The sequence below is a fragment of the Cervus elaphus genome, chromosome 15, assembly GCF_910594005.1.
Source record: "Cervus elaphus chromosome 15, mCerEla1.1, whole genome shotgun sequence".
NCBI lineage: Eukaryota > Metazoa > Chordata > Mammalia > Artiodactyla > Cervidae > Cervus > Cervus elaphus.
This window is the reverse complement of record NC_057829.1, coordinates 81,569,937-81,595,305: the sequence shown is the minus strand read 5'-3', so window position 1 is coordinate 81,595,305 and position 25,369 is coordinate 81,569,937. Positions and strand designations below refer to the sequence as shown.

Here is a 25,369-nt window from a genome sequence, read left to right as displayed (position 1 = left end):
GTATACCTAAGGTTGATTCATGTTGATGTACGGCAGAAACCAACACAATATTGCAAAGCAATTATCCTCCAATTAAAAATAAATAAAGTAAAAAAAAAAAAAAGACTCTGTGCTTCCAATGCTGGGGATATGGGTTTGATCCCTGGTTGGGGAACTAAGATCCCAAATGCTGCCTGGTGGCCAAAAAAAAAAAAAAAAACCGCCCTAAATTACAATACATACATGGGATATATGTGTGTGTGTGAGCTTAGTCATGTCCAACTCTTTGAAACCCCGGACTATAGCCCACCAGGCTCCTCCATCCATGGGATTTCCCAGGCAATAATACTGGAGTGGGTTGCCATTTCCTCCTCCAGGGGATCTTCCCAACCCAGGGATCGAACCTGCACCTCCTGCATTGGCAGGCAGATTCTTTACTACTGAGCCACCTGGGAAGACCATGGGATAGATAAGAGGCCTTTAAAAAATCAGATTCATGCCAGTCAGGATGGCTGCTATCCAAAAGTCTACAAGCAATAAATGCTGGAAAAGGTGTGGAGAAAAGGGAACCCGCTTACACTGTTGGTGGGAATGCAAACTAGTGTAGCCACTATGGAGAACAGTGTGGAGATTCCTTTAAAAACTGGAAATAGAACTGCCATATGACCCAGCAATCCCACTCCTGGGCTTACACACTGAGGAGACTAGATCCAAAAGAGACACGTGTACCCCAATGTTCATCGCAGCACTGTTTATAATTGCCAGGACATGGAAGCAACGTAGATGCCCATCAGCAGATGAATGGATAAGGAAGCTATGGTACATATACACAATGGAATATTACTCAGCCATTAAAAAGAATACATTTGAATCAGTTCTAATGAGATGGATGAAACTGGAGCCCATTATACAAACTGAAGTAAGCCAGAAAGATAAACACCAATACAGTATACTAACACACATATATGGAATTTAAAAAGATAGTAACGATAACCCTATATGCAAAACAGAAAAAGAGACACAGATATACAGAACAGACTTTGGGACCCTGTGGGAGAAGGCGAGGGTGGGATGTTCTGAGAGAACAGCATTGAAACAAGTATACTATCAAGGGTGAAACAGACCACCAGCCCAGGTTGGATGCACGAGACAAGTGCTCAGGGCTGGTGCACTGGGAAGACCCAGAGGGATGGGATGGAGAGGGAGGTGGGAGGGGGGATCGGGATGGGGAATACATGTAAATCCATGGCTGATTCATGTCAATGTATGGCAAAAACCACTACAATATTGTAAAGTAATTAGCCTCCAACTAATAAAAATAAATGGAAAAAAAATCAGATTCATCTGAGGCCACTGAAAGAGGGCTTATTTTGAAGATAACTTAAAGGAAATAATAAATAAGGAAATAAATAAACCACACAGGTGGGGATTGACCGGGCAGTAGGCTAGTTCCCTACAGGCCCCTGGTGTAGACAGTCACCCCTCCAGACAGCCCCTGAGGACAGATTTTTGTGTTTGGTTCACTGATGTATCTTCAATGCCTGACACTCAAAAAATATGCGTCAAATAGAAAAGCATAAATCACATTTATGGAGGTTTTTAATGACATGGGAAAATATTTTGTAAATTATATTAAGAAAAAGATTAATAAACAAAACCATGGTATGTGCACAGGGGTAAAAGCTACAAGGAATTACATGAAAGTGTTAAGTGTGGCTACAGCCCAGTGGTAAAATTATGTGTGGTCCTTCATGTGCGTTTTCTTATGTTTTTTAGCAAAGTAATTTACCAATTACAATGACGTGAACAATCACAACAAAAATAAAAACAGGGAACATAAAAGCACCATGCAGCATGGTTTGGAAAGCAGTTAATCATCCTGCAGACATTCCTGTGGCCTGTGGGGAGGCAGTGAGCCTCAGCCTACAGGGGTTAACCCCGAGCCAGGTCGGGAAGGAGGGATGGGTCTACTTTCAGACTTGGGGGGATTCTGGGTCCTCTGGCCCCTTGAACTTGAACTCCAGAAACTATGTGAGAAGGTGGGTACTTAGGCGTTGAATTGTGATCCCTAAAGAAGACACTGTGGTTCTGGAGAAGACTCCTGAGAGTCCCTTGGACTGCAAGGAGATCAATCCAGTCAATCTTAAAGGAAATCAACCCTGAATATTCATTGGAAGGACTGATGCTGAAGCTGAAGCTCCAGTACTTTGGCCACCTGATGCGAAGAGCTGACTCATTGGAAAAGACTCTGATGTTGGCAAAGATTTCGGGCAGGAGAAGAAGGGGATGACAGAGGATTGAGATGGTTGGGTGGCATCACCAACTCAATGGACATGAGTTTCAGCAAACTCTGGGAGATACTGAAGGACAAGGAAGCCTGGCATGCTGCAGTCCATGGGGTCTCAAAGAGTCGGACATAATTTAGCCTCTGAACAACAAAGAAGATATGTTGGAGTCCTAACCCCTAGTCCTTTATAATGTGATCTTATTTGAAAATAAGGTCTTCACAGAGATGATCAAGTTAAAATGAGGTCATTAGGATAAACCCTAAACCAATATGACACCAATATAACTAGTGTCCTTAAAAAAGGGGGAAATTTGAATATACACAGACACACACACACACAAGAATGCCATGTGGAGATGAAGACAAGGTTAGGGTGATGCTTCTACAAGCCAAGGAATTCTCAAAATCTCCAATAATCATAAGAAGCTAGGAGGAAATCCTGGAGCAGATGGGCTCAGAAGGAACCAATACCGCTGACATCTTGATCTTGGGCCTCCAGCTTCCAGAATTGTGAGACAATGAATTTCTGTTGTTTAAGCCCCCTGGTCTATGGCATTTTGCTCTGGCTGCCTGAGCCCACTAAGACAGTGAGTGAGGTCACAGAGAGACCTCATCAAGTCACTTGTCTCTCTGGGACTCAGTTCACTTACCTGGAAAATGGGAGACTTGGCTTAGAACCAAACTTGGTTTTAACTCTGGAATAAAACCTTACACAGAAACCCAAATATAAAAGGCAAAAAGAAAGCCTGATCAGACAGAAGTCTAATTTAGATCTTTCATGCTCCCTGCACAGCAGCCTTTGAACACCACAACCTCAGATCATCTATAAAATCCGTATCAAAGCTCTGTTCTAAGAATCGCCCAACATGAAACCCATCAACTAGGGCCACTGGGCATTGTGCTTGTACCCAAGGCCAGGCTGAGCACTGAGGATCCAGCCCTCGCCTTACAGTGGTATTGGTACTGGTACTGCAGTGGTCAGCAATATTGCTTCCTTCTGAGCCCATCTGCTCCAAGCTTTCCTCCTAGCTTTTTATGGTTGTTGGCAATTTTGAGAAATCCTTGGCTTGATCTTGGTGGAGAGGTGAGACTAATGCCCAGCAAACTGTGGGACTAGCCAGGCAACCCTCTCCCTCCTAAGAGCTACAGCTGCAAACAGGTCACCTGATGCTCTAAATCCGCCACATCTAAATTTATCTTGCCCTCCAAGGACAAGCAGATGCTGAGCCTTATCAGAGCATGGTAAGTGGCAGAATGACAGACGGGACGCGCCTTTATCACCCCAAGGACGGGAATGACGTCTGCAGAGAGACTTGGTATCCCTGACAATGAAAATCAAGCGTTTGCATGCCAGCCTGGCAGGCCTGAAGGGGCCTGGGTCACACAGACCCTGGGTGGGGTGAGACCTGTCTCAGGAGCCCAGACTCCTCTCCAGACCCTGATGTGTGCCTGGCAATGCCAAGGGACCAGTTGCCCGTGAGCAGGGACGAGCAGAAAGGGAGGCTGTTTGCAGCAGAGACCAGTCCTGTCTCATCTCTGGGAGACGACCCTGGCCACCCATTCCAGTCAGGGGATGTGCCTGGCACATCAGGGGATGAGCTGACAATGTGCAGGCAGGAGACCACTGTGGGGTGAGGGGTCTCTGCTGGTCAGAATGTAGTGCTGAGCACCCCAGGAGGAGGCTGGAGACTCCAAGGATGGGGGTCCCAGGTCAGACTGGGCTGATCCAGGCCTGGGCTTCCTCCAAATCCTTGTAGGATTGAAGGTCCTGAGACCCCCACCAGCCAAAGGCTTTTGGCTATCAGGTGGCTCCCACCTGCCAGCATCCCAGAAGAACCAAGCAGGAGCCCCTCAGCCAGTCCTACAGGATCTGCAAAGACAGGGAGACTCTTATCATCCTCTCAGAGGCCACAGACTCATTAGTGGACCCAAAATCTACCAGGAAAGAGGGAAATGGCATCACTGTCCCCAGTGCCCCACTGTGGAAGCAGGCAGCAGATCCCATCTTTAAGCATTCAACTTTGACCACACATATAACTTGCCAATTCATTCTCCTTTATACAAAAATCACCTTATAGGGCTTCCCTGGTGGCTCAGTGGTAAAGAATCCGCCTCCCAGTGCAGGAGACACCAGTTCAGTCCCTGACCCGGGAAGATCCCACATGCAACTAAGCCTGTGCGCCACAGCTACTGAAGCCCGAGCACCCTACAGCCCACACTCCACAACAAGAGAAGCCACTGCAATGAGAAGCTCATCCACCGAAACCAGACAGCAGTCCCCGCTTGCCACAGCTAGAGAAAAAGCCCCAAGCAGCAACGAATATCCAGCACAGCCAAAAATTTAAAAATAAACCTTTTTTAAAAAGTGCAAAATCTCAAGGCACAAAACACAAAATATTATTTTAAAAAAAAATCTTACAGATAAAGCTAACGTCCCCTCTGACCTCTGTGCCTTCCCCAGTGCTAAGTCGCTTCAGTCGTGTCTGACTCTAGCCTGTGGAGCGCAGCCCATGGGGTTCTCCAGGCAAGAATATTGAATTGGGTTGCCATTTCCTCCTCCAACAAATTGTCCCAACCCAGGGATCAAACCCACATCTCCTGTGCCTCCTGCATTGCAGGCAGATTCTTTACCTGCTGAGCCACCAGGAAATGCCTTTCCCAGGGGTAACCCTTGTCAGGGCTCTACGGTGCAACCTTCCAGAGCATCCTTGTGTCCTAGGAAAGAAACCTACAAGGCCAGGGATCTGGGCACAGTGTGACACCATCGGCTTCCACAGGGGAGGAAGGAGGGCCGAGGGGGGCAGGGACCAGGGTGGCCTCCAGGAAGCGGAGGCTGGAGGCATGGGCTCAAGGAAGAGAAGGATTCAATTGACCCCAATGCAGGGGTCCCTGGATCACTGGCCAACATGACATCTGCACAATAGCGGCTAGCCCCACTCATCATTTGTAGCCAATTTGGCTTCTTCGGGAAATTCTAAAGCCTCCCCCGCAGGGCCTTCAGCCTTTACCCTACACCACCGCACCATGATGATAATGGTGATAAGGACAGTGTGTAGTAGGCACCCTGCTGGCCCTCCCAACAATTCTACCAGGTTGGTATTAGTGTGTCCCATTTTCAAGACAAAGAAACTTGCAATCCAGAGAAACCAAGCAACTCGCCCCATGTCACACAACTGGGAGCCACGAAGCCACCATTTGACTTTAATGCCAACGGCCTTCCACAAGATGACATTGCTTCTGTGGCCAATGGTACAGCTCCTGGGCTTGCACACAGTAGGGGGCTCAACACGTGTCTGTAGGCTGATTTCTTGTTGAAAGACCATGGGCAACACTGAGTGAATAATCAAGACTAAGCTAGCTCAAGGCAGACTTCACGTTATTTTCATTTTTAAATTTTTTTTGGCTGCACACCAAGGCAAATGGGACCTTAGTCCCCCATTGCAAGGATTGAACCAGCACCCCCTGCATTGAGAAGCAGAAGCTTAACCACTGGATCGCCTGGGAAGCCCCGGGTTTTTCTTCTTTAAAGTTAAAAGTCTACATTTTCTTCTAGAAATCCCCCACAGCCTAGAGTTGCTGCTCCTAGAAAGAGTTAAGGCTTTGGCAAGAGGTTCTCTCCCACAAGGCAAATGAAATCTCTCCTGTCCCGTCCGTCCGTGAGGGTGCAGGGCACGGCGGCATCTACTTTCTGTGAGAAGTCTCCTCATAAACGTCACCCTGCCAGGAGGTGGGGAGGGGGCTTGATTTATTATATAGCTTTTGGACAGTTCCTGCAGAAATATTGCCAAATAGAGAAATAATCAACTCTTTCACTCAAGCCCCCTCATACTCTTTTTTTCTTTTTTAATGAAAGAATAAAGTACGCAATGAGCCTGAGCTAAATAAATAAAAATGCCACACTTTATGCCCAACAGAACTTTCTGCGTCACTGAGAAATATTTGCAGACCTCAACAATCTTTTATCTTCACAATGATGTTCCTGCCTTCCAAGTTCTGGATATTCTGAGAACTACTTTGATTTGGGCTCTCTCTAATTATCTTACAATTAGCTTACTAACGAATGCCATTATTCGATGTTTCATCAAGCTGATATTAGAGAACACTTCCTCGTCTCACGATCTGTCTGCTCTGCCAGGACTGTCTAAAATTGGTTACTGATGTCTGGGGCTCAATTGGAAGTAGATACATGTGGCAAGGAATCTCTGTCTTAATACTCATTGCTGCCATTCACAGTTAGTTACCGTTTCCAGGCTGGGAAGGAGGGCGGCACTCATTCAATCACTTGATACAGCCATCCATCCATCTACTCCCAGTACCAGCAATGGAGACCCAAGAAGGAGGATGTGGTCCACGTCTCTCGGGAGCTCACACAAAGAGATGCCCTGAGAGGCTCAGAGTGATGTCATTTCCTCTAGAGAAGTTCTTGATGGGTGGAAGACCCACGGCACGGTGCTCCAGCTCAGCAATCTGTCCCTCCAACATGAAACTTTCTCAATTTGCTAACACCTATTTCTGCCAGCCTCCTGGGTTCAGCCATGAGTGAGCTTGAGGGTGGCAGCAGGGGTCGGGGCGGGGGTGGGCGGGGGAGCGGTCAGGAATCAGGCCTGTTTCTCAAGTGCATAGCATACCATGAGGGCCCAATAAACTTGTACAGTAATCTGATGAACAGGCAACCCACACTTAGAAGATGAAAGAAAAAAAGAGACAGAAATGTCTCTTTTTCTGAGTGCCTAAGCAGTCTCTCTGCTTTGGGTACTGGCTGGGGGCTGATGCCAAAAAAATGTTTGTGAGTCAATATAATGCTGGTGAATGGAGAGTTGCAGCTGAGGACCGGGGGCCTGGACTGTCCAAGGCAGGTCACTTCTCCTCTTGGAGGCTAACAGACTCTGAAATTCAGACTCAGGTCTGAAAAGGGTGGTTGGACAACATGCTCTCCAGTTCCTTGAGTTGAGAATTCTGTAAAAGTCTAACCTCCCTGTAAGAATCATTTTAATTGCTGCCTCAGGGGAAACTGGCCTGGGCCAGGAGTCACCACGTCACCTGCCCCTCTGACTTGTTCATCTATCTGGTAGGGAATGGGGGAATGGCGTGTTAAAGCAGATGCTTTCTAAGGTACCTTCTAAGCCTGAACTTTCATGACTTTTAGTTTTAAACCATGGGCTACATTAAATTTGGGAATGCCAAGTTCATGTCACAGATTTTCTAAACAGAGCCCTAATTTTCAAGATTTCACTTCATTGACTCTCCCAGTATTTAATGAGCCCCTGCAGTGTGCCAGGCACTGTCCTAGTGGTGACCCACACAGTCACTGTGGTCATGGGACATCCAGTCCAGTGAGGGAGAGAAAAAACACACAGGTCAACAACTAAACACAAGATGACTACAGCTGGGGTCATGGGCCAAGAGGATTAACAGACAGCACTATGTGAAAGATAGCAATTAAAAGGAGAATACAGTCCCTTTCTAAAGATTAGTTGGAAAGGCTTTTCTCTTCTTTTTTAAAAAAATATTTATTTATTTGGCTGTACCGGGTCTCAGTTGTGGCAAGCAGGCTCTTCCATCTTCACCGTGGCATGCAGGATCTTTGGTTGCAGCATGTGGGATCTAGTTCCCTGAACAGGGATGGTACCTGGGCCCCCTACAATAGGAGCATGGTCTTAGCTACTGGACCACCAGGGAAGTCCCAGAAGGCTTTTCTATGGAAGTGCTATCTGAACTGAGACCTAAAGGTCCCCTGAATGTGGGGGAAGAGCATTCTAGGCAGAAGGAACAGCAGGTCCAGAGGCTCTAGGCTAGAGACAAGCTTGGGGTAGTCAAGGAAAAAGCAACCAACACAGCAAAGTCACTAGCGGTGGAGGGAGTGACTGAGACCAAGGTGAAGGCAGACTCATACAAGGCAGCATAGGAAGGGCATTGCCAAGAGGTCCATGGATAGGATTTAAGAGGTCCTTGAACCTTGACTTGCCTGGTGGCCCAGCTGGTAAAGCGTCTGCCTACGATGCGGGAGACCTGGGTTCAATCCCTGGGTCAGGAAGATCTCCTGGAGAAGGAAATGGCAACCCACTCCAGTATTCTTGCCTGGAAAATCCCATGGATGAAGGAGCCTGGTAGGCTACAGTCCATAGGGTCGCAAAGAGTCAGACACCACTCAGCAACTTCGCTCACTCACTGAACTTGGATGGAGAAAAACATCGTCTCTCTATTCATCAGCCTGTAACTGGAAATGAGTACTTCCTTGAGTCACGAATGTCAACAACAACCCACAGTAACATTAGCAGTGCCTGGGAATGGTCAACAACAGAAATCTCACACCCATTCATATCACCATCATTGCAGGTATCTGGAAATATTACTTATCAGTTCAGTTCAGTTCAGTCGCTCAGTCGTGTCTGACTCTTTGCAACCCCATGAATCACAGCACACCAGCCCTCCCTGTCAATCACCAACTCCCGGAGTTTACTCAAACTCATGCCCATCGAGTTGGTGATGCCATCCAGCCATCTCATCCTCTGTCGTCCCCTTTTCCTCCTGCCCCCAATCCCTCCCAGCATCAGGGTCTTTTCCAATGAGTCAACTCTTCACATGAGGTGGCCAAAGTATTGGAGTTTCAGCTTCAGCATCAGTCCTTCCAATGAACACCTAGGGCTGATCTCCCTCAGGATGGACTGGTTGGATCTCCTTGCAGTCCAAGGGACTCTCAAGAGTCTTCTCCAACACCACAGTTCAAAAGCATCAATTTTTTGGCACTCAGCTTTCTTCACAGTCCAACTCTCACATCCATACATGACCACTGGAAAAACCATAGCCTTGACTAGATGGACCTTTGTTGGCAAAGTAATGTCTCTGCTTTTTAATATGCTATTTAGGTTGGTCATAACTTTCCTTCCAAGGAGTAAGCATCGTTTAATTTCATGGCTGCAATCACCATTATGCTCCTCACTAATTCAGAATTACAGTAGCTATTAGAACAGTTGCTGAGCCTTGGTTAGACCAGTTGCTGAGCATTATTAAAGCTTCCCAGGTGGTGCAGTGGTAAAAGACTCCACCTGCCAATGCAGGAGATACAGAGATGCAGGTTTGATGCATGGCTTGGGAAGATCCCCTGGAGTAGGCAATGGCAACCTGCTCCAATAATCTTGCCTGGAAAATTCCATGGACAGAGGAGCCTGGCAGACTACAGGCCATGGGACCTCAAAGAATCAGACATGACTGAAAGACAAAAAAGCTCATATACTTCCAGATCATAATATTTTAAAGTATCTAATTATCGGAAAAGAACTGGTTTCCTTTGCAACACCATGTACTTTATTTTCTGTATATGTAAAAACATTATTCTGAGAGGGGATCCCCAAGCTTCATACAACGACCAAAGTGCTCATAAGGCACGGTGAGAAGTTTGTGTTTCATTCCAGGGGGAAGGAGAGGCGGCTGTTGTTTCAGCAAGGGGTCCACTGGGTGCTGTTCTCATTTCTTAAAATCACCCTGGGGTCTCTGCTGGGGGAGATGGCTTGCAGTTGTCAGGGCCATGCTGAGCGCAAGAGAGAGGGTATGGCTTTAACAGACCACTGTTCTGGCCAGTCCAGGGGATCCTAGAGGGCTCTGTCCTCCCCTCTAATGAAGAGCCTTCCCACACAGCCTTCCAGGTCCACAAGGGCTGCGTCACCCTGGCCCAAAGCCTGTCCCAGGACATCCTCTCCAAAGCTTTAGAAAATGAGCTCATGTGTGCGCAAGAAAAATAAATGCGGCATTTGCCACTGTTTGGTTTGTGTATTGGTCTAGAAAAGAAATGAGATTTTTATTTAGGAAAGCCTTCCAGCAGGACCCCAGCAGAGGCTGGGCAAACACCAGGGCGACGGACTGTAAACACGCAGGAAGGCTCGAGCCCTGGGGCCCGTCCCCGCGAGCAGTAGTCCCTCGGCTGGTTTATGGCGGCCTTCCTGTTTTCCCGGCCTCTCTTCACACTGCCCTCACACACAGAGCCTTTTCAATGCCCTCAAGGAGAACAGAAGAATTCATTTTCACACGCCAGCGCACACGTTTCTCACACCCTCCCAGGGGAGTGGACTGTGCCAAGAGGCTGGTTTATGGACCTAGACAGACAGATGGGGCGGGGGCCCGTGGGGTGGGGTCCACTGGCAGAGCAAAGCTCAGAGGTAAAACCTAGGCTCCCGGGTCCCCAGGCCGGAAGTGAAGAGGGTGGGGCCAGGCCAACCGGAAGGTGAGGGGCCTTGGTGGCATGGGGCAATGGTCTGAGGCCTCCTGGGGAGCAGGGTTAGACTTGGGGGGGACTGAGAATCAGGGGGCAGGGAATGAATCTCAGTAGAGCTCGCTCACCTCCAAGTGTCAGGATCAGAGATGAGAGACATGGAGAGGGAGGGAGCACTAGGTCTCTGAATCTGGCTCAAGGGTAAGTGAGAAGGAAGGTAGAAAGTGAGGTGTCCACATTGTTGGGGTGAACAGTGGCCAAAGTGTGACCGTTCTGGAGGGGCCAGCTCAGCTCAGCTGTCCCTGTCCCTGGCCATTGCCCAGAGAGAACACGATTTTTATTTCTTTATTTATTTTTGGATGGGAGGTGTCGTCTTTGTTTGCACCCACTGGCATTTCTGGGTGGTGAGTGTCTCCGGGGATATAAGGGAGGCAAAAAGGAAAGCCAGGAGCTCACTGGCACATCATCACTCCCCACAGCCCGAGGTCCCAGCCAGTCTGCCTCTCCCTCATCTTTAGGAGGATAGAGGAGCCTGGCGGGCTACAGTCCATAGTATTGCAAAGAGTCAGACATGACCGAAGCCATTTAGCAGGCACATACAGACACATAAAGTAAGGGAGGCAAATTAACAGCCTCAAAGGGTAATTGGGGGTTGATCCCACCCAGCATGCATCAAATGCTCCATGAATGTTGGATGAATGTTGGCTGTATCTTTATGCCAACTGGCAAAGGCATCAGCTTGGAGCTCCTACCTGGCACCACTTTACAGCATTGTCCATTTTGACACGCTGGACAGATGACTCTGCAGTGACTGGGCTCCTCGCTCCCCTCCCAGCTCCTCCCCGCGCCCCCTGGAGCAGGACAGCTTACCTATGGTCCTTCGGAGGTCTTCACACTGGCTAATGTGAGGGAACTTTAGGATTTCCTTCCACTTCTTGCTTTTCCCTTTGCGCTTTCCTCCGCCTCCTGCAGAGATGGGAGAGAAAGATGGGGAGCTGATGCTGGTGTTGCCTGAGGTGCCAGAGCCCACGTCCCATCCCAGTGAGCCTGGGTGCAGCTTCCTACCCAGGAGACTGGGACAAGCCCCTCCCTAGCCAGCCCCTCCCATCACCCACTTCTGCACCTACACTGGGTGCCCATTCTTTGCTGATATCTTAACCATGTTGTGCAGCCCCACTGGGGACCTGGCATCAGCCCCAGACTAGACCTCAACCTTACTACAGCTGAACCTGGCCGACTGGCTCAGGAAAGCCTGGTGAAATGGATTCACAAATGGGTGAGATGGATTCACAAATGCGCCGCCCCCCCACCACCTCATTTTGTCCTCTTGCTTCCTGTGGACAGTCCCCATCCCCAGCTGGAGGCCAGGTGCTGGGGACAAGGACGTCAACTCTCCCTCGCCTTGAGTACCCCCTTCTTCTCCTGCCTCACGAACCCCAGAGGACACATTTCTCAAGGCTGGAAGGACTCCTGATGGACCACATCAGCTGCCCATCCCTCCCCGTATCCTGCCCAGCATGCCCTATAATGAACACGTGCTAGGGACACACATGCGATGAATATGCACATGTGATAAACATACAAACACAGTGAACACACATGTAACAAGCACACAAAATGAACACATGGAGCTGAGGAAGGTGCACACACGGGTGTTCCTGTCGCCCCAACACTTCTTATCCCCGGCCGGTGGACAGACCTCAGAACACTCAGGTGTGTAAGCAACAAGGGGGTGCTGACTCCTGCCTGCATGTCCCTGAGCCCACCACCACTTGGAAATTGGACCTGGAGGCACCTCTGTACCATCACATGGTTAGGACCCTACAAGAACCTGAGATGCATTTGTCTGACCCCTGTTGCCAGAGTGGTCCTTAAATTCCACTGGTCAGTCACTCATCAAAGGTCACATAGCCCTTTAGGCCCCTTAGCATCTCAGGATTTGAAGGGCCTTTTATCCTCTTTCATGGGATCAACACCCCAAGTATCTGTGGGGTTTGGGGCCTGGTTACAGAGACATGGGATCTTGGGCAGGTCCTCGGCACCCTGGGCTGCTCCCTAAGCTGGGTGGGTATGATGTCCCCCTAGTCTCTGACCCTCAGAGAGGGTCCAGGCAGGGCAAAGGCCCTTTCTCCAGCCAGCCAACCCAGGGTATCACGAAGGAGCTGGCCTCTGGGCCCATCCCCAGCAAAGTATGTGTTCTGGGGCTGGCATGGAGCTGATCTCAATAAATGTAGCAGCTTCCCTGGTGGCTCAAATGGTAAAGAAGCCTCCTGCAATGCAGGAGATGCAGGTTCAATCCCTGGGTCGGGAAGATCCCCTGGAGGAGGAAATGGCAACCCACTCCAGTATTCTTGCCTGGAAAATTCCAAGGACAGAGGAGCCTGGCAGGCTACAGTTCATGGGATCTTGAAAGAGTCGGTATCAATAAATGGAGATTCCCAAGTTATTCAATTGCCCTGGAAAGCTGAGACCACCTTCCAAAACAGCCAGTGTGTGGGCTTCTAAGGACAAAACCAGGACCATCCTCAGAGCCGGGAAGGAGGAGAGAGAGCCAGTGCAGAGGGGCAGGGCAGAGTCCATTTCCTGGCTCTCTGCTCGTTCTGTTTCCAGCCCTGACCAAGCAGCCCCAGCTCCCTCTGCTCAAGTCTCTGCAAAGATCAAAAGCATTGGACTACAAGGAACGAAATGAATGTGTACGGGGCACATGCTGTGGCCAGGCACTGTTTGGACATTATCTTATTTAATCCCCAGAATGACTCTTGGAGGAGCAGATCACCAGGTACATCACAGATGCAGAAACAGATGTCCAGGTTGTGTAATTTCCCAGCTGATGGCCTGCGCTGCTTCACGCATGCTGGGTGCTCCCACCGGAGCTGGCACACATCACCGCCCACACACACCTCGGGGCCCTTCAGCTGGCCTTCCCTGAGGCCCCACTATAACTCCCCCAGGCAGAGCTATTACTATCCCACTTGAAAGACAAGGAAACTGAGGAAACAGGGAAGAAAGAGGCAAGTCTCCTACACCCCACAGCTCACAAATGGCAGAGACCAGACCCCAGCCTGAGCAGAATCCAGACCCCAGGCACTCATATGCATCCTTCTGTCTATAAAGCTCCCTTTCAGGAGCCCTGTAAGCAAGGGAAACTCCCAGGGATCACAGAGAGAGCTGGCCCCGGACCTCAGAAGTGACAGGACATCTGGTAAGAGCAAGCAGAACTTGGAAGTCTTCAGCGGAGACCCAAGCCTCAAAGAAAACACGCCACCCCACACCCGAGGCCTAAAGAGCTGTTCTGTTTGACCCACAAGTGCCTTCTTGACTTGTTCACCTGTTCACTGAACCAGGTGTCAAGATTTAAACACTGAGGTTTTTCATATAAACCCAGATTCGGGACTTCTCTCCCATAACCAGGTACATGGCAAGGCTCAGACAGAGCTGGGTGCAGCTGCCCGTGGACACGACATGTGGCCTCCATTCAGTGGCCAGCCTGGCCCCTTAAATCTTAGTTATGTGTATGTCCCAGGGGAGGGCTGCCCCCTGGAGAAATTAGCCAAGTCTGCTCCCATCCCCATCAGCTCCGGCTCCAAGGCCTAAAGGAACGGTTAGAGCTCATCTAGTATGCAACCCCCTCCCACCCCCCACCATTCACTCCACATTCTTCTTTCCCAGATCTGGCTGGGATGAAGCACTTTTGTGTGCGTGGTAAAATATAAGTAACAGAAAATATACCATTTTAACCATTTGTAGGTATACAATTCCACGGTACTAAGTACATTCACAATGCCATGTAACTATCGCCACCACCCCGCTCCAGAACCCTTTCATCATCCCGAGCAGAAACTCGGTGCCCATCCAACACCGGCTCCCAGCCGCCTCCGCCCTGGCAACCCCCGTTCTACTTTCTGTCTCTGGTTTGACTGCTCCAGGGACCTCATGAGTGACAGCACACAGCACATGCTCTTCTGTGACTGGCTGATTCCACTTGGCATGATGTCTTCGAGGTTCATCCATGTTGTAGCATGTGTCAGATTTCACTCCACTGTACGGTGGAATGATCCTCTGTTGTGTGTGTACATACCACCTTTTGTTTATCCATTTGTCTCTTGGTGGATGCTTGGATGGTGTCCACCTTCTGGCTATCGTGAATACAGCTGCTCTGAATATCTGAGTCCCTGCTTTCAATTCCTTCGGGTATATGCCTAGGAGCAGAACCGGTGGATCATATGGTCATTCTATGTTTGCCTTTTTGAGGAATTGGTGAAGAACTCTTGGCCATACAGACTCACAGGCTGTACCTCATCAGCCTGAATCCCAACTCTGTGAGCGGAACCCAGGAATGGGGCTACTTAAAGAATATAGGCTAACTTCTCCATTAAGAAAGTTAACACAAAATAAAGAAAATTAACACAAACCCATTAATTCATTCAACCAGTATGTTGAGCATCTACTAAATGCCAAGCAGCACACAGGTGCTGGGGACACAGGGATGGAGAAGACCAATGGGGTGTCACCCTCTTGGGGCTTCCATCTTGGGGTGCCCAATCTGGTAAGGAAGACATTAAGTCTTGATATCAGTGGTTCTCAACCCCCGGGCAATTTGTCCTCCAGAAGACATCCAGCAGTGTCTAGAGATATTTGGGGTTGTCACACCCAGATAAGAACGCTGCCAGCATCTGGCAGGTAGAGGCCAGAGACAGAGTTAAACATCATACAAGGTGTAGGACAGCACCCCCACACAACAGAGAACTAAGTGCTCAAAGTGTCAATAGTGCTGAAATGGAGGGATGCTGCTTTATTTATGACCATTATGACCAACATTCAGGAGAAGTGCAGAGTTTGGGAGAGACTTGCTAGTAATGGGGCAGTGGTGGCAGTGGGGAGAGGGGAAAAGTGAGTCAAGGCCACCTGGAGAATGTAACACAGAGGCTGGAGTGATGAAGAGCGGGTAGGTACCACACAGCCTCCTGGGGGAAGATTCCTCTTCCTCCTCACTGCCTCAGCCCCCAGAACAGGGCAGGGACTATGTAGGCAAAATCATACTCCTCCAAAGTAACCCTTAACTGCTGGCACCTGTGAATACATTAGGTTACAAGGCAAAGGGAATTATGGTTACAGATGGAATTAAGGATAGTGACAGGGATGTTATCCTGGATGATCCGGTGGACCTGATGTAACCAGAGGCAGGAGAGTCAGCTCAGAGTGATGTGATATGAGAAAGACTAGATCAGCTACTGCTGGCTTTGAAGAAGGAAGGGGCCACAAGCCAAGGGATGCAGGCGGCCTCTAGAAACTGGACGAGGCAAGAACAGATTCTCTCTTAGAGGCCCCAGAAATATAACAGCCCTACCAACTCCCTAGTTTTTACCCAGTGAGATCCAGGTTAGACTTCTGACTTCTAGAACTGATGCCTCTGCCTACTGAAGCCCTGCTCCTTCTTCAAGACTCCCTTCTAATCCCCTCTCCAGGGCTGCTCTTGAAAGGCAGATTCCCTTGTCTGGCCCACAACCCCCTCCCAGCTCAGTCCAGATTCTTGCTCCATATCCTTCCAGAGGATGGGGCAGCTAACACAATTGGCCTGGACAATTGCAAGCTTTTGTTATGTTATGCTGACTGGGTAAATGAATATTTGTAAGGATCGCCCTCTGGGCTTAGCACTGAGCTAAGTGCTACATGTTGTGGTCCTCATTTAGTACTAACCCCATTTCACAGATGAGAAGCCTCAGGCTCAGGGAAAGGGGCTAATGGGCCCAATGAACAAACCACACAATGCAAACAGAAGTCCATATCTTCTCCAACCCACGCTGATTCACAGCCACTTCCTGTCTCGAGCATCCCTGGGCTTTCTTTTCTTCACCCACCAGCCCACCGCTGCTCATAGTTTACCTTCCATGTGCTGAAAGTGAGGTGGCCAAGAGGACAGAGTGCCCACCTTCGTGGAACTCCAGCTCACCCCAGGCTTCAGAGAGCAGAGCTGAGTGAGGCTGCTGGGGGTGTGGTCAGGCAGGTGCGGGGGCCTCATGGAGGAAGGGGGCTCCCTCCAAGGAGGGGTGCCAGCAACACAGGCTGGTCGTCAGCCCGGAGGGCTCCCACCAGAAGTGAGAAGAGACCACGATGTCGGGCTTGGGGACAGGGGCTGAACTCCCCCGCTCGCAGCTCCGGGGAAGGCACCAAGGGACCAGGGCAATGGGTCTCTCTCCCGAGTGGACATGAGTCTAAGCACAACCTGGAGAAAGTTGGGTGGCAGGAAGATGCAGCGTTCCCCAGGAACAGCCTCCAGGGACGAAGTGGCTTAGCACATCACTCTGCTCGCTCCAGCCTCCAGGGTCCCCCCTTGGCTGCCAGCAGTGGTCTCACGCAGGTGCAGCCCAGATGGGCTGAGAGAAGCATGATAAGTGGGTGGCAGGGCAGGGGAGCGGGGAGAGTGGCCAGCAGGCGGGCAAGCCCCAGCGGGGATGAAACGCAGGACTTGGGAAGAAAGCAGAGTAATAAAGAGCTATCACGTCTTTAAGCGTTCAGAACAGGCTGAGCTACTGAGAAACTAATTGGCATTTCTTTCATTCCCGTGGACACCCCCAGGGAAGAATGAAAGGATCATGCCAAAAAGCTGCCATGAGAAAACTGTCATTGTGGGGGAAGAAATTGGCTGTTATTCTCGTGGCATCTACTGTTTTCTAGGAAGGTGTTTGCACTTTGAGGGCTGAGAACTGAAATGAGAATGAGGGGGAGAGTGTCTGGGAGGGGTAGCAGGGGGAAGGCCGCGCTCCAGGAAGGCACGGTCCCCACAAGACCCCAGGGATGAGGGACTCTGAGCAGTGAGGGACCCGGGGCCAGCCTGACACAGGGGAGCTGACGTCGAGACCCCTCCCCCGAAGGACACTGACAGAACAGGCAACAGCAGTGACCCCAGTGGTCTGAGGTCTTATTTTGGGGACTCCTTGGAGCCTTAAGGGCTTCCCTGGTGGCTCAGATGGTAAAGCGTCTGCCTGCAATGTGGGAGACCTGGGTTCTATCCCTGGGTCAGAAAAAATTTCCTGCAGAAGGAAATGGCATGTGGGAGAAGGTGAGGGTGGGATATTTCAAAAGAACAGCATGTATACTATCTATGGTGAAACAGATCACCAGCCCAGGTGGGATGCATGAGACAAGTGCTCCGGCCTGGTGCACTGGGAAGACCCAGAGGAATCGGGTGGAGAGGGAGGTGGGAGGGGGGATCGGGATTGGGAATACATGTAAATCCATGGCTGATTCAAAGAATAAAAAAAAAAATTAAAAAAAAAAAAAAGAAGGAAATGGCAACCCACTCCAGTACTCTTGCCTGGAAAATTCCATGGACGAAGGAGTCGGTAGGCTACAGTCCATGGGGTCACAAAGAGTCGGACACAACTGAGCAGCTTCACTTCACTTCACTTTGTGGCTCAGAGGGTAAAGAATCTGCCTGCAATGTGGGAGGCCTGAGTTTGATCCCTGGGTTAGGAAGATCCCTTGGAGAAGGAAATGGCAACCCACTCCAGTATTCTTGCCTGGAGAATTTCATGAACAGAGAAGCCTGGAGGGCTACAGTCCATGGGTTCGCAAAGAGTCGGACATGACTTGAGTGACTGATACAGGCTTTGGAGCCCTGGGACTTTTTGTGTTATCTTTGGAAGGGATAGGGGAACAGACCTTTGCAAAACAATTGACCTCGAACTTCTCATTAATCTTACAGGATATCTGATTTGGAAGTTAAAGAAATGTGGCATTTCCTGTACTACCAGGGTCAGGGAGCTGTTTGTTTAGACATCTTCTCATTTAATCCTCTCATTAACCACACAAGGTAGATCCTCTTAATGGTCCCATTTGACAAGTGAGGAAATAGATTCAGAAAGGCAAGAACTTTGTTTCAAATCACTCAAGCAGTTTGTGTTATATCTGAACCAGGACCCAGGGACTTCCCCAGTGGTCCAGTGGTAAAGAATCCATCTGTAATGCAGGGGACATGAATTCAGTCCCTGGTCAGGGAACTAAAGTCCCTCATGCCAAGGAACAGCCTGGCCCTCGAGCCACAACTAGAGAGTCTGAATGCTGCAAGGAAAGATCCTGCATGACGTGATGGAGATCCCGTGTTCTGCAACTAAGACCCGAAACAGTCATATTAAACAATAGGTAAACCAAGACCCAGGCATCCTGACTCCTGGTCTACTGGTCTCTTCCCTCCTGGTAACAAATGAGCAATCGGTCAGAGAAAGGTTCCTTGGGTAGAAGCTGAGCAAGACTCTGCATGTGTTGCAAAGACTTGCCTTCACGCCCTCCAATCAGTGGTTCCCAGTGTGGTCCTTGGACCAGTTGCACCAGCATCACTGGGGAATTGGTTAGAAATGCAAAATCTTGGGCCCCACCTTAGATCTACAGAGTCAGAAATTCTGGAAGGGTGCCCAGCAATGCGTTTTAATGAGCCTTCCAGGTGATTCTGATGCAGAGTCAAGTTGGAGCAAGTCCTTGAGCATCACGTGGGAAATGGTATGACTGGACCACCCTTTCTGGAAATTTCTCTGATTATTATTTCTGCTCTGCCTACTTCTAAAAAGGATCTGAAGAAACACACAGGTGTTTGGAAGTTCAGTAATGCTGGGGTGTGACTCTGTTAAGAACCCAGGTTCCTGTCCCTGCCTGACTCAGGCCTTCTTCTCACACGATGCCCACAAAGCCACTTATCTGGCTACTAGCTGGGGTAGGGGGACAAACTGGATATGGACCCAACGGTTTCCAGAAAACTAGAGGGAGACACTGGAGAGAAGCTCACCACCGGCCTTGGTGGGTAAAGGCTGCTGAGATGGCCTCAGGGACCCACAACTCCAGGCCCCAGTCTGGCTCCCTAAGGAGTGGGAAGGACTCCCTTCAAACACCACCCAAATCATCAGCACACACACCATATACTTCCTGGGTGCCTTGTCCCATTCTGATGGCCCTTGGATCTTTATTGTTCTACAGACTCTATGGAGAAAAGCATCACCCCTGGAGATGACACACCAGGATCCATAGAGGACCTGATGCATTTTGTGGGCCCTGAGGAAGTTGGAGGCTGGTTTTCCCACGGACTACATTCCTCCAGGACAGACTTGGCTCAGATTGCAAAACTGTGTTGGTGAGTGCAGTTCTAGCCAAGGTGAGCAGGATGAGAGACTCATTCAACTTGACTCTCAAAGATGAGGATTAATACCAGGGTCATAAGGAGCTTCTAGGCATCCAAGGAGAGGCAGTCAAGAGCAGCAGGGTTTGTAGGAACAGGAATGCCATGGAGACATGGAGAATCTGGGGCTAGGGTGTCTCTGCCTCTCTGCAGACCATGTCAGGCTCACTCACCTCTTTGCATGGAACCCAACTGGCCATTGTTGTATAATGAAAACACTGGCTTGGTTCTCGGCTCCTGGGAGGTGACCTCCCAGTCCTGGGAATGTTCCAAGTGTTGGGGATGTGGGTTTTATTCATGGTGGACCCCCAGAACTGTATCTGAGCTTATGCTAATGAGATGACTCAGGCTGAGGCTGGCCACGCCAGAATGACCAACCATGGGGTTAGAGGGTCAAGGCTTTGAGCCAAATGACAGTGTCCAAACTTCGGGGTGGGGAAGGAGGCTGGAGGCTGAGTTCAACCACGTGACTAATGATTCAATCAATCATGCCTAAGTAATGAAAGCCCAATAAAAACTCTGGGCACCCAGTTTGGGTGAACTTCCTGGTTGGTGCTCACACCCCGGTGCTGGGAGGGTGACGTGTCCATCACAGACCTTGCCTTGTGCATCTCCTCATTTTGCCGGTTCAGATTTGTATCCTTTCACTCTAATAAAATTGTAAATCTAGAGCTCTCCTGAGTTCTGTGAGTCGTTCTAGAGAATAATCAAACCTGAGAGGGGTTGGGGGAATTCCCAAATTTGTAGTCAATTAGTCAGAAGTACACGTGGCCTGGGGATGCCCAAATTCGCATCTGGGGTCTGAAGTGAGGGCGGTGGTCTTGTGGGAACTGTGCTCCCCCTGTGGAGTTTTTGCTCATTCAGGGTAGTCAGTATCAGAATTGTGCTGCAACCGGCAGGCCCCAAAGCCCCCTCCATACCCATTGGCCAGAATCCTGAGTCCAAACTCCCAAGAGGGGCTTCCCTGGTGACTCAGAGGGTAAAGAATCTGCCTGCAACGCGGGAGACCCAGGTTCCATCCCTGGGTGGGGAAGATCCGCTGGAGAAGGGAGTGGCTACACAGTCCAGTATTCTTGCCTAGAGAATTTCCAAGGAACAGATCCGACTGGCCGATACATCTTTTCCCTACAGGCAGCCCACATGTGGACAGGGGTTTGAGCAAATTCCAGGAGATGGTGGAGGACAGAGAAGCCCAGCATGCTGCAGTCCACGGAGTCACAAAAAGCTGGACATGATTGAGCCACTGGACCACAGGAACAACAAGGCTACATGTCTCAGGCCAGCCTTGACTCTGAAACAATCTGATCAGTTCTGGCCCCTGTGGATGGGGCGAGACAGAAGGGCTGAGTGAGACTTACAGAAACTCAGTAGCGTTTCCCAAGGTAGGTAGTGCCAGGCGTGACCAGAGGCAACACAATCAAAACCACAGAAATGGCCAGCCTCCTGGCCAAGACGGTTTAGAGCGCCGCTGGCTAAAGGCACTGGAGCACGGGTGTTGGGGGAGGGCCTGGGCCACAGGGGGCTCCAGGATGCTCCACAGGGCCTCTTCCTCCTTCCATCTCAGAGCCCCTCCCACAGGGCCTGTGGGTCACCAGGGGACCAGGAGGTTGGAAAGGTCATGATAAACTTGGAAAGGTCATGCTGAGGGACCAAATTTGTTAGAAACTCAAATTGTGTTGCAAAGCAGGTCTTTAGGATACACATCTCGGTGCGGGGGCAGGGTGGGGGGTGAGAGCCATGAAAAGCAGAGGTGTGGCTCTCAGCACACTTAGATCAAGGTCTGGGAGGGTCTCGAGCATCCCTGGGACTGCGTGGGAAGGCTCCGTCTCTCTGTTTCCAGCCACAGCGGCTGATGACTCAGCAGCTCCAGCCAGTCAAGTGGAAGGCTCTGTGACAACACTGCCTGTGACGTCGGTAGAGTTACAGAGTCTGTCCATTCCTTTCTACCCAGGTGAGCTTGCAGGACTGTTTCCGCAGCATGACGTGCAGGGCTGGTTTTCCAGAAAGTCTCACCGTGGGGAGGCTGTGGGTGTTCTCAGAGGCCGGTTTTCCTCTGAGAAGGCCGGTTTTCCTGATGGGGGGGCAGGTGATCCCTGGGTCTGCTCCTTCCTCCGCTCGCCCTCTCTGCCATCAGCCTTTCTGTCCGACCCCCGGGGCTCTGTGACCTTCGCCGCTGCCACAGCGGTACCCACAACCCTGGCTGGTGGGGGGCTGTGAGGCAGCCCACTGGTTCAGTCTTTCCATGCAGCCCCAAACAAGTCAAGAGCCCAATTACAGGGCCATTTGGGACTGCGTCACTGAGTGACTCAAGCCTTTTCTAAAGGGACTCCAGACAAATGTACTTGAGGTGACCTCAGCCTGCAGGTGACTTTCCCCAACCCAAGGCCCTTGGCCACCGCTGTGGGAGGAAGACAGGGCCCCGCCCTGCCCCCCACCTGTTTCCTCACCTGGGAGGGGAGGGGGAGAAGGGGGTGGGGAGGGTGGAACCAGGTCAGGGCCCCAGAATCTTTTTATCAGAAGCGTTTCTTGACAGTCCCATAGGTACAGATAAGAAGGGAGCTGATCGGGTGGGTAGGGCAAAGGGGACGGAGCTTGCAAATACAAGGGCCAGGGGCCTCATTCTGTTTTTGGAGGTCTCACTTTCTAGAAATAGCCAGTAGTCACAGCGTCTCTGCTTCAGGGTACCCTCCTCTGTGAAGTTCCCTGGACGCCCCCTGAGTCTAGGTCACTCCTCCTCCATCTTCCCCACCCCCATCGCCCCCCACTCCTCTGTTACCCCCCATCCCCAAGTGCTGGGGTTGAGATGTCAGGATTCAGGGGAGCTGAGTGGACAACTACCCACTGATGGAAACATTTGAAAGAAAACACAACTCGAGGGGCTGCCAAAGGCACCTCTGGCCCAGCATCTCCAGTGAGGGGAACTGTGTCGTTCATGCTGGGCAGCCGCATCCACGGTTTCCCAGGACAGGAAGAGACTTGGTGTCTTCAAGAGTGTCCAGCGCCTTCCCAGTTTGATTAAGACCCCAGGGGTGGGCAAGAGAGGCAGGAGGGCAGAAGCAGGGGACACAGAGCCTCTTCCCACGCAGAGGTGCTGGCCATGGCCTGACCCTGCCCCACCTTCACCACTTGGGAGCACTGACCCTTCCCACCGGGGCAGAGCCCTGAGGGAGGGGCTCGGGATGCAGGAGGAAGCCCGGGCTCGGTTCAAAAGGCGGACACTGGTGCAGACGCAGCCAGTTCAGGGAGCACCCAGCCCAGACGCAGAGAGGCAAGGAGGGGCGGGGCGGGGGACTGGAGGCCTTTCTAGGGCCTGTTAACACACCTGGGAGCTGAACTCGGCGGCTTAGCTGGGGCTGCTGTTGTTCACAGGGACCCCGCCAGATGGGTGGGCAAAAACCATGGTGGGCAAACGGGGAGCAAGTACATTCCCACAGCCCGGGCCTCGGTGCCGGCTCCACCCTCCGTGGGACCGGACACGGTGCAGCAAATACACACAGTGATCCTGACCACGGGACGTTCTGCGGTGCCCCAGCTGTCAGCTACAAGCACCTAAAACCTCCAGCATGTTCATCAAAGGAAGTGCAGTGTTGAAGTGGTGGGAGGCGTCGGGGGCAGCACAGGGCAAGCGCCGCTGTGGCCTGCGGGCAGGTCCCAGCACCTCCCGGCCCCACCTCATGGCCACACCGCCGTCCGGCTTCCAGGGCAGAAAAACCTCAGCCACAACCAGAAGGATCCCACAACCTCAATTAGGAAAACCCACACCGACACAAGGCCTGGTAACTGGTTGCCATGGGGATGGCGGAACGTGGCCCCTCCCCACCACATGGAGCCTGAGAGAGGCGAGGTCTCTGCAGTGGTTTGGGGGGGTGGGGGTGGGGGGTGCAGGAGGGCAGGGCAGCCAGGGGACCGTCCCTCCCAAGAAACTCTTGTTCCCAAGGACAGCGCTAAGAGTGGGCCACCTTGACCAGAGGCTGTGGCCCTTGAGTGACAGTTGCACTGCCACCAGCTTCCCTGGTGGCTCAGATGGTAAAGAATTCGCCTGCAATGCAGGAGACCCATGTTTGATCCCTGTATCCAGAAGATCCCCTGGAGACAGGAATGGCAATCCATTCCAGTATTCTTTCCTGGAGAAATGCATGAACAGAGGAGCCTAGTGGGTTACAGTCTATGAGGTCGCAAAGAGTCGGACATGACTGAGCAGCTAACACTAACTGCCTCCAGGTCTCTTCACCAAAACATAAGTGGCTGTCAGAGCATGTTATCTGAGCCCGGCCATGCACATGGCCTTCCTTAAGTCACTCAGCATTTTCTCTCGCAAAGGAAGATGCTGCTACCCAACTCTCCCTGCTGTAGGGTTAGAGTCAAGTGTGCAAGTATCTAGCACACAGTAGGGGCTCGCTAAACGTAGCCACTGTCAACACCACCACCATCATCACCACTGCCATCATCATCACCACCATTAATTACCATCCCCACCATCCCCATCCCCCTCAACCAACCCCACCACCAACATCACCATCATCCCCCACTCCCCACCACCACCAACTTCACCATCAACATCCCGTTATCCCAACTACCACCATCATCATCACCACCATCACCATCATGACTTTTGTAAATGAGATATCTGAGGATGCAGGACCAGTAAGGGACAGACAGCAGGTCTAAAACCCAGGTCTCGGGACTCACAAGTTTGGCCATCTCTGTACCCTACCACAACCCTCCTCAACACACACACACACACACACAACTCCATCAACAGGATGTCAGCATCTGTCCGGACACTGGCCAGAGGTGCTGTGGGAAAGCCGCACAGAAGGGCTACAGGATTCGGCTCCGTGACCTCTCTGACCTCACTGACTTCTACTCCCTCCTTTACTCCAGCCATCCTCTCCTCCTCATGTTCACCACATACCCAGGCACCTTCCCAGTTGAGGACCTTTGCTCTAGCTCAGAAGTGGAGAACTTTTTTCTGTAAAGACCCATCTGAAGTCCCTGGGTCCCAGACAATAAAAGATGTAAACAAATGAATGTGGCTATCGTCCAATAAAACTTTATTACAAAAACAGACAGCAGGCTGGTGACCCCAGGGGTCATGGTTCACCTAAGTTCATCTGCTATTGCTGTTCCTTCTGCCCGGAGCCCTCCTCTTTCCCTGGGAGAAAACATCTTCACGTTAATGCCTTCCCCTTCTTTAGGCTTTTACACAAATATCACTTTCTCCATGAAGCTCACTCTGACCACTTTTTTCTCCTGATAAATAACTTTTCCCTAATGAATAAAACTAACTACTTGGGGACATCTAGAACATGCATGATGCTGTGCTAAAACCACTTGTGCCTAGTTCCAGGGCATTCCCCTCCCTCCAAAGCAATGCCCACTGCTTACTGTTCTAACCCTACAGCCTCTATCCACCTTGCTGCCTGCCTCTCCAGATCCCTCTATCTGTTTATATATATATTTACATTTTTTGATGTGGATCATTTTTAAAATCTTTATTGAATTTGCTACAACATTGCTTCTGTTTTATGTTTTTTGGGTTTTTGGCCCCAAGGCATGTGATATCTTAGCTCCCCGACCAGGGATTGAACCCTCACCCTCTGTACTGGAAGGTGAAATCATAACCACTGGACTACCAGAGAGGTACCCCTCTACCTTTCTATTACTTTGCAGTTTTAATTTCTACTGCCTGCATCACCTTGTAACAATCTATATGGTTTATTGCCTGTCT

General features: G+C 50.7%; 1 protein-coding gene across 2 annotated transcripts in view; it reads right to left on the bottom strand.

Annotated features, from left to right (window-relative positions):
- The window catches only part of GRK5 (G protein-coupled receptor kinase 5), a 225,651-nt gene that overhangs the window by 111,091 nt on the left and 89,191 nt on the right, over window positions 1-25,369 (bottom strand). For both annotated transcript variants that reach the window (XM_043924897.1, XM_043924896.1), the window contains exon 2: window positions 11,343-11,438. In XM_043924897.1, coding sequence (XP_043780832.1) covers window positions 11,343-11,438 — 96 coding nt within the window. The remainder of the gene's footprint in view (window positions 1-11,342; window positions 11,439-25,369) is intronic.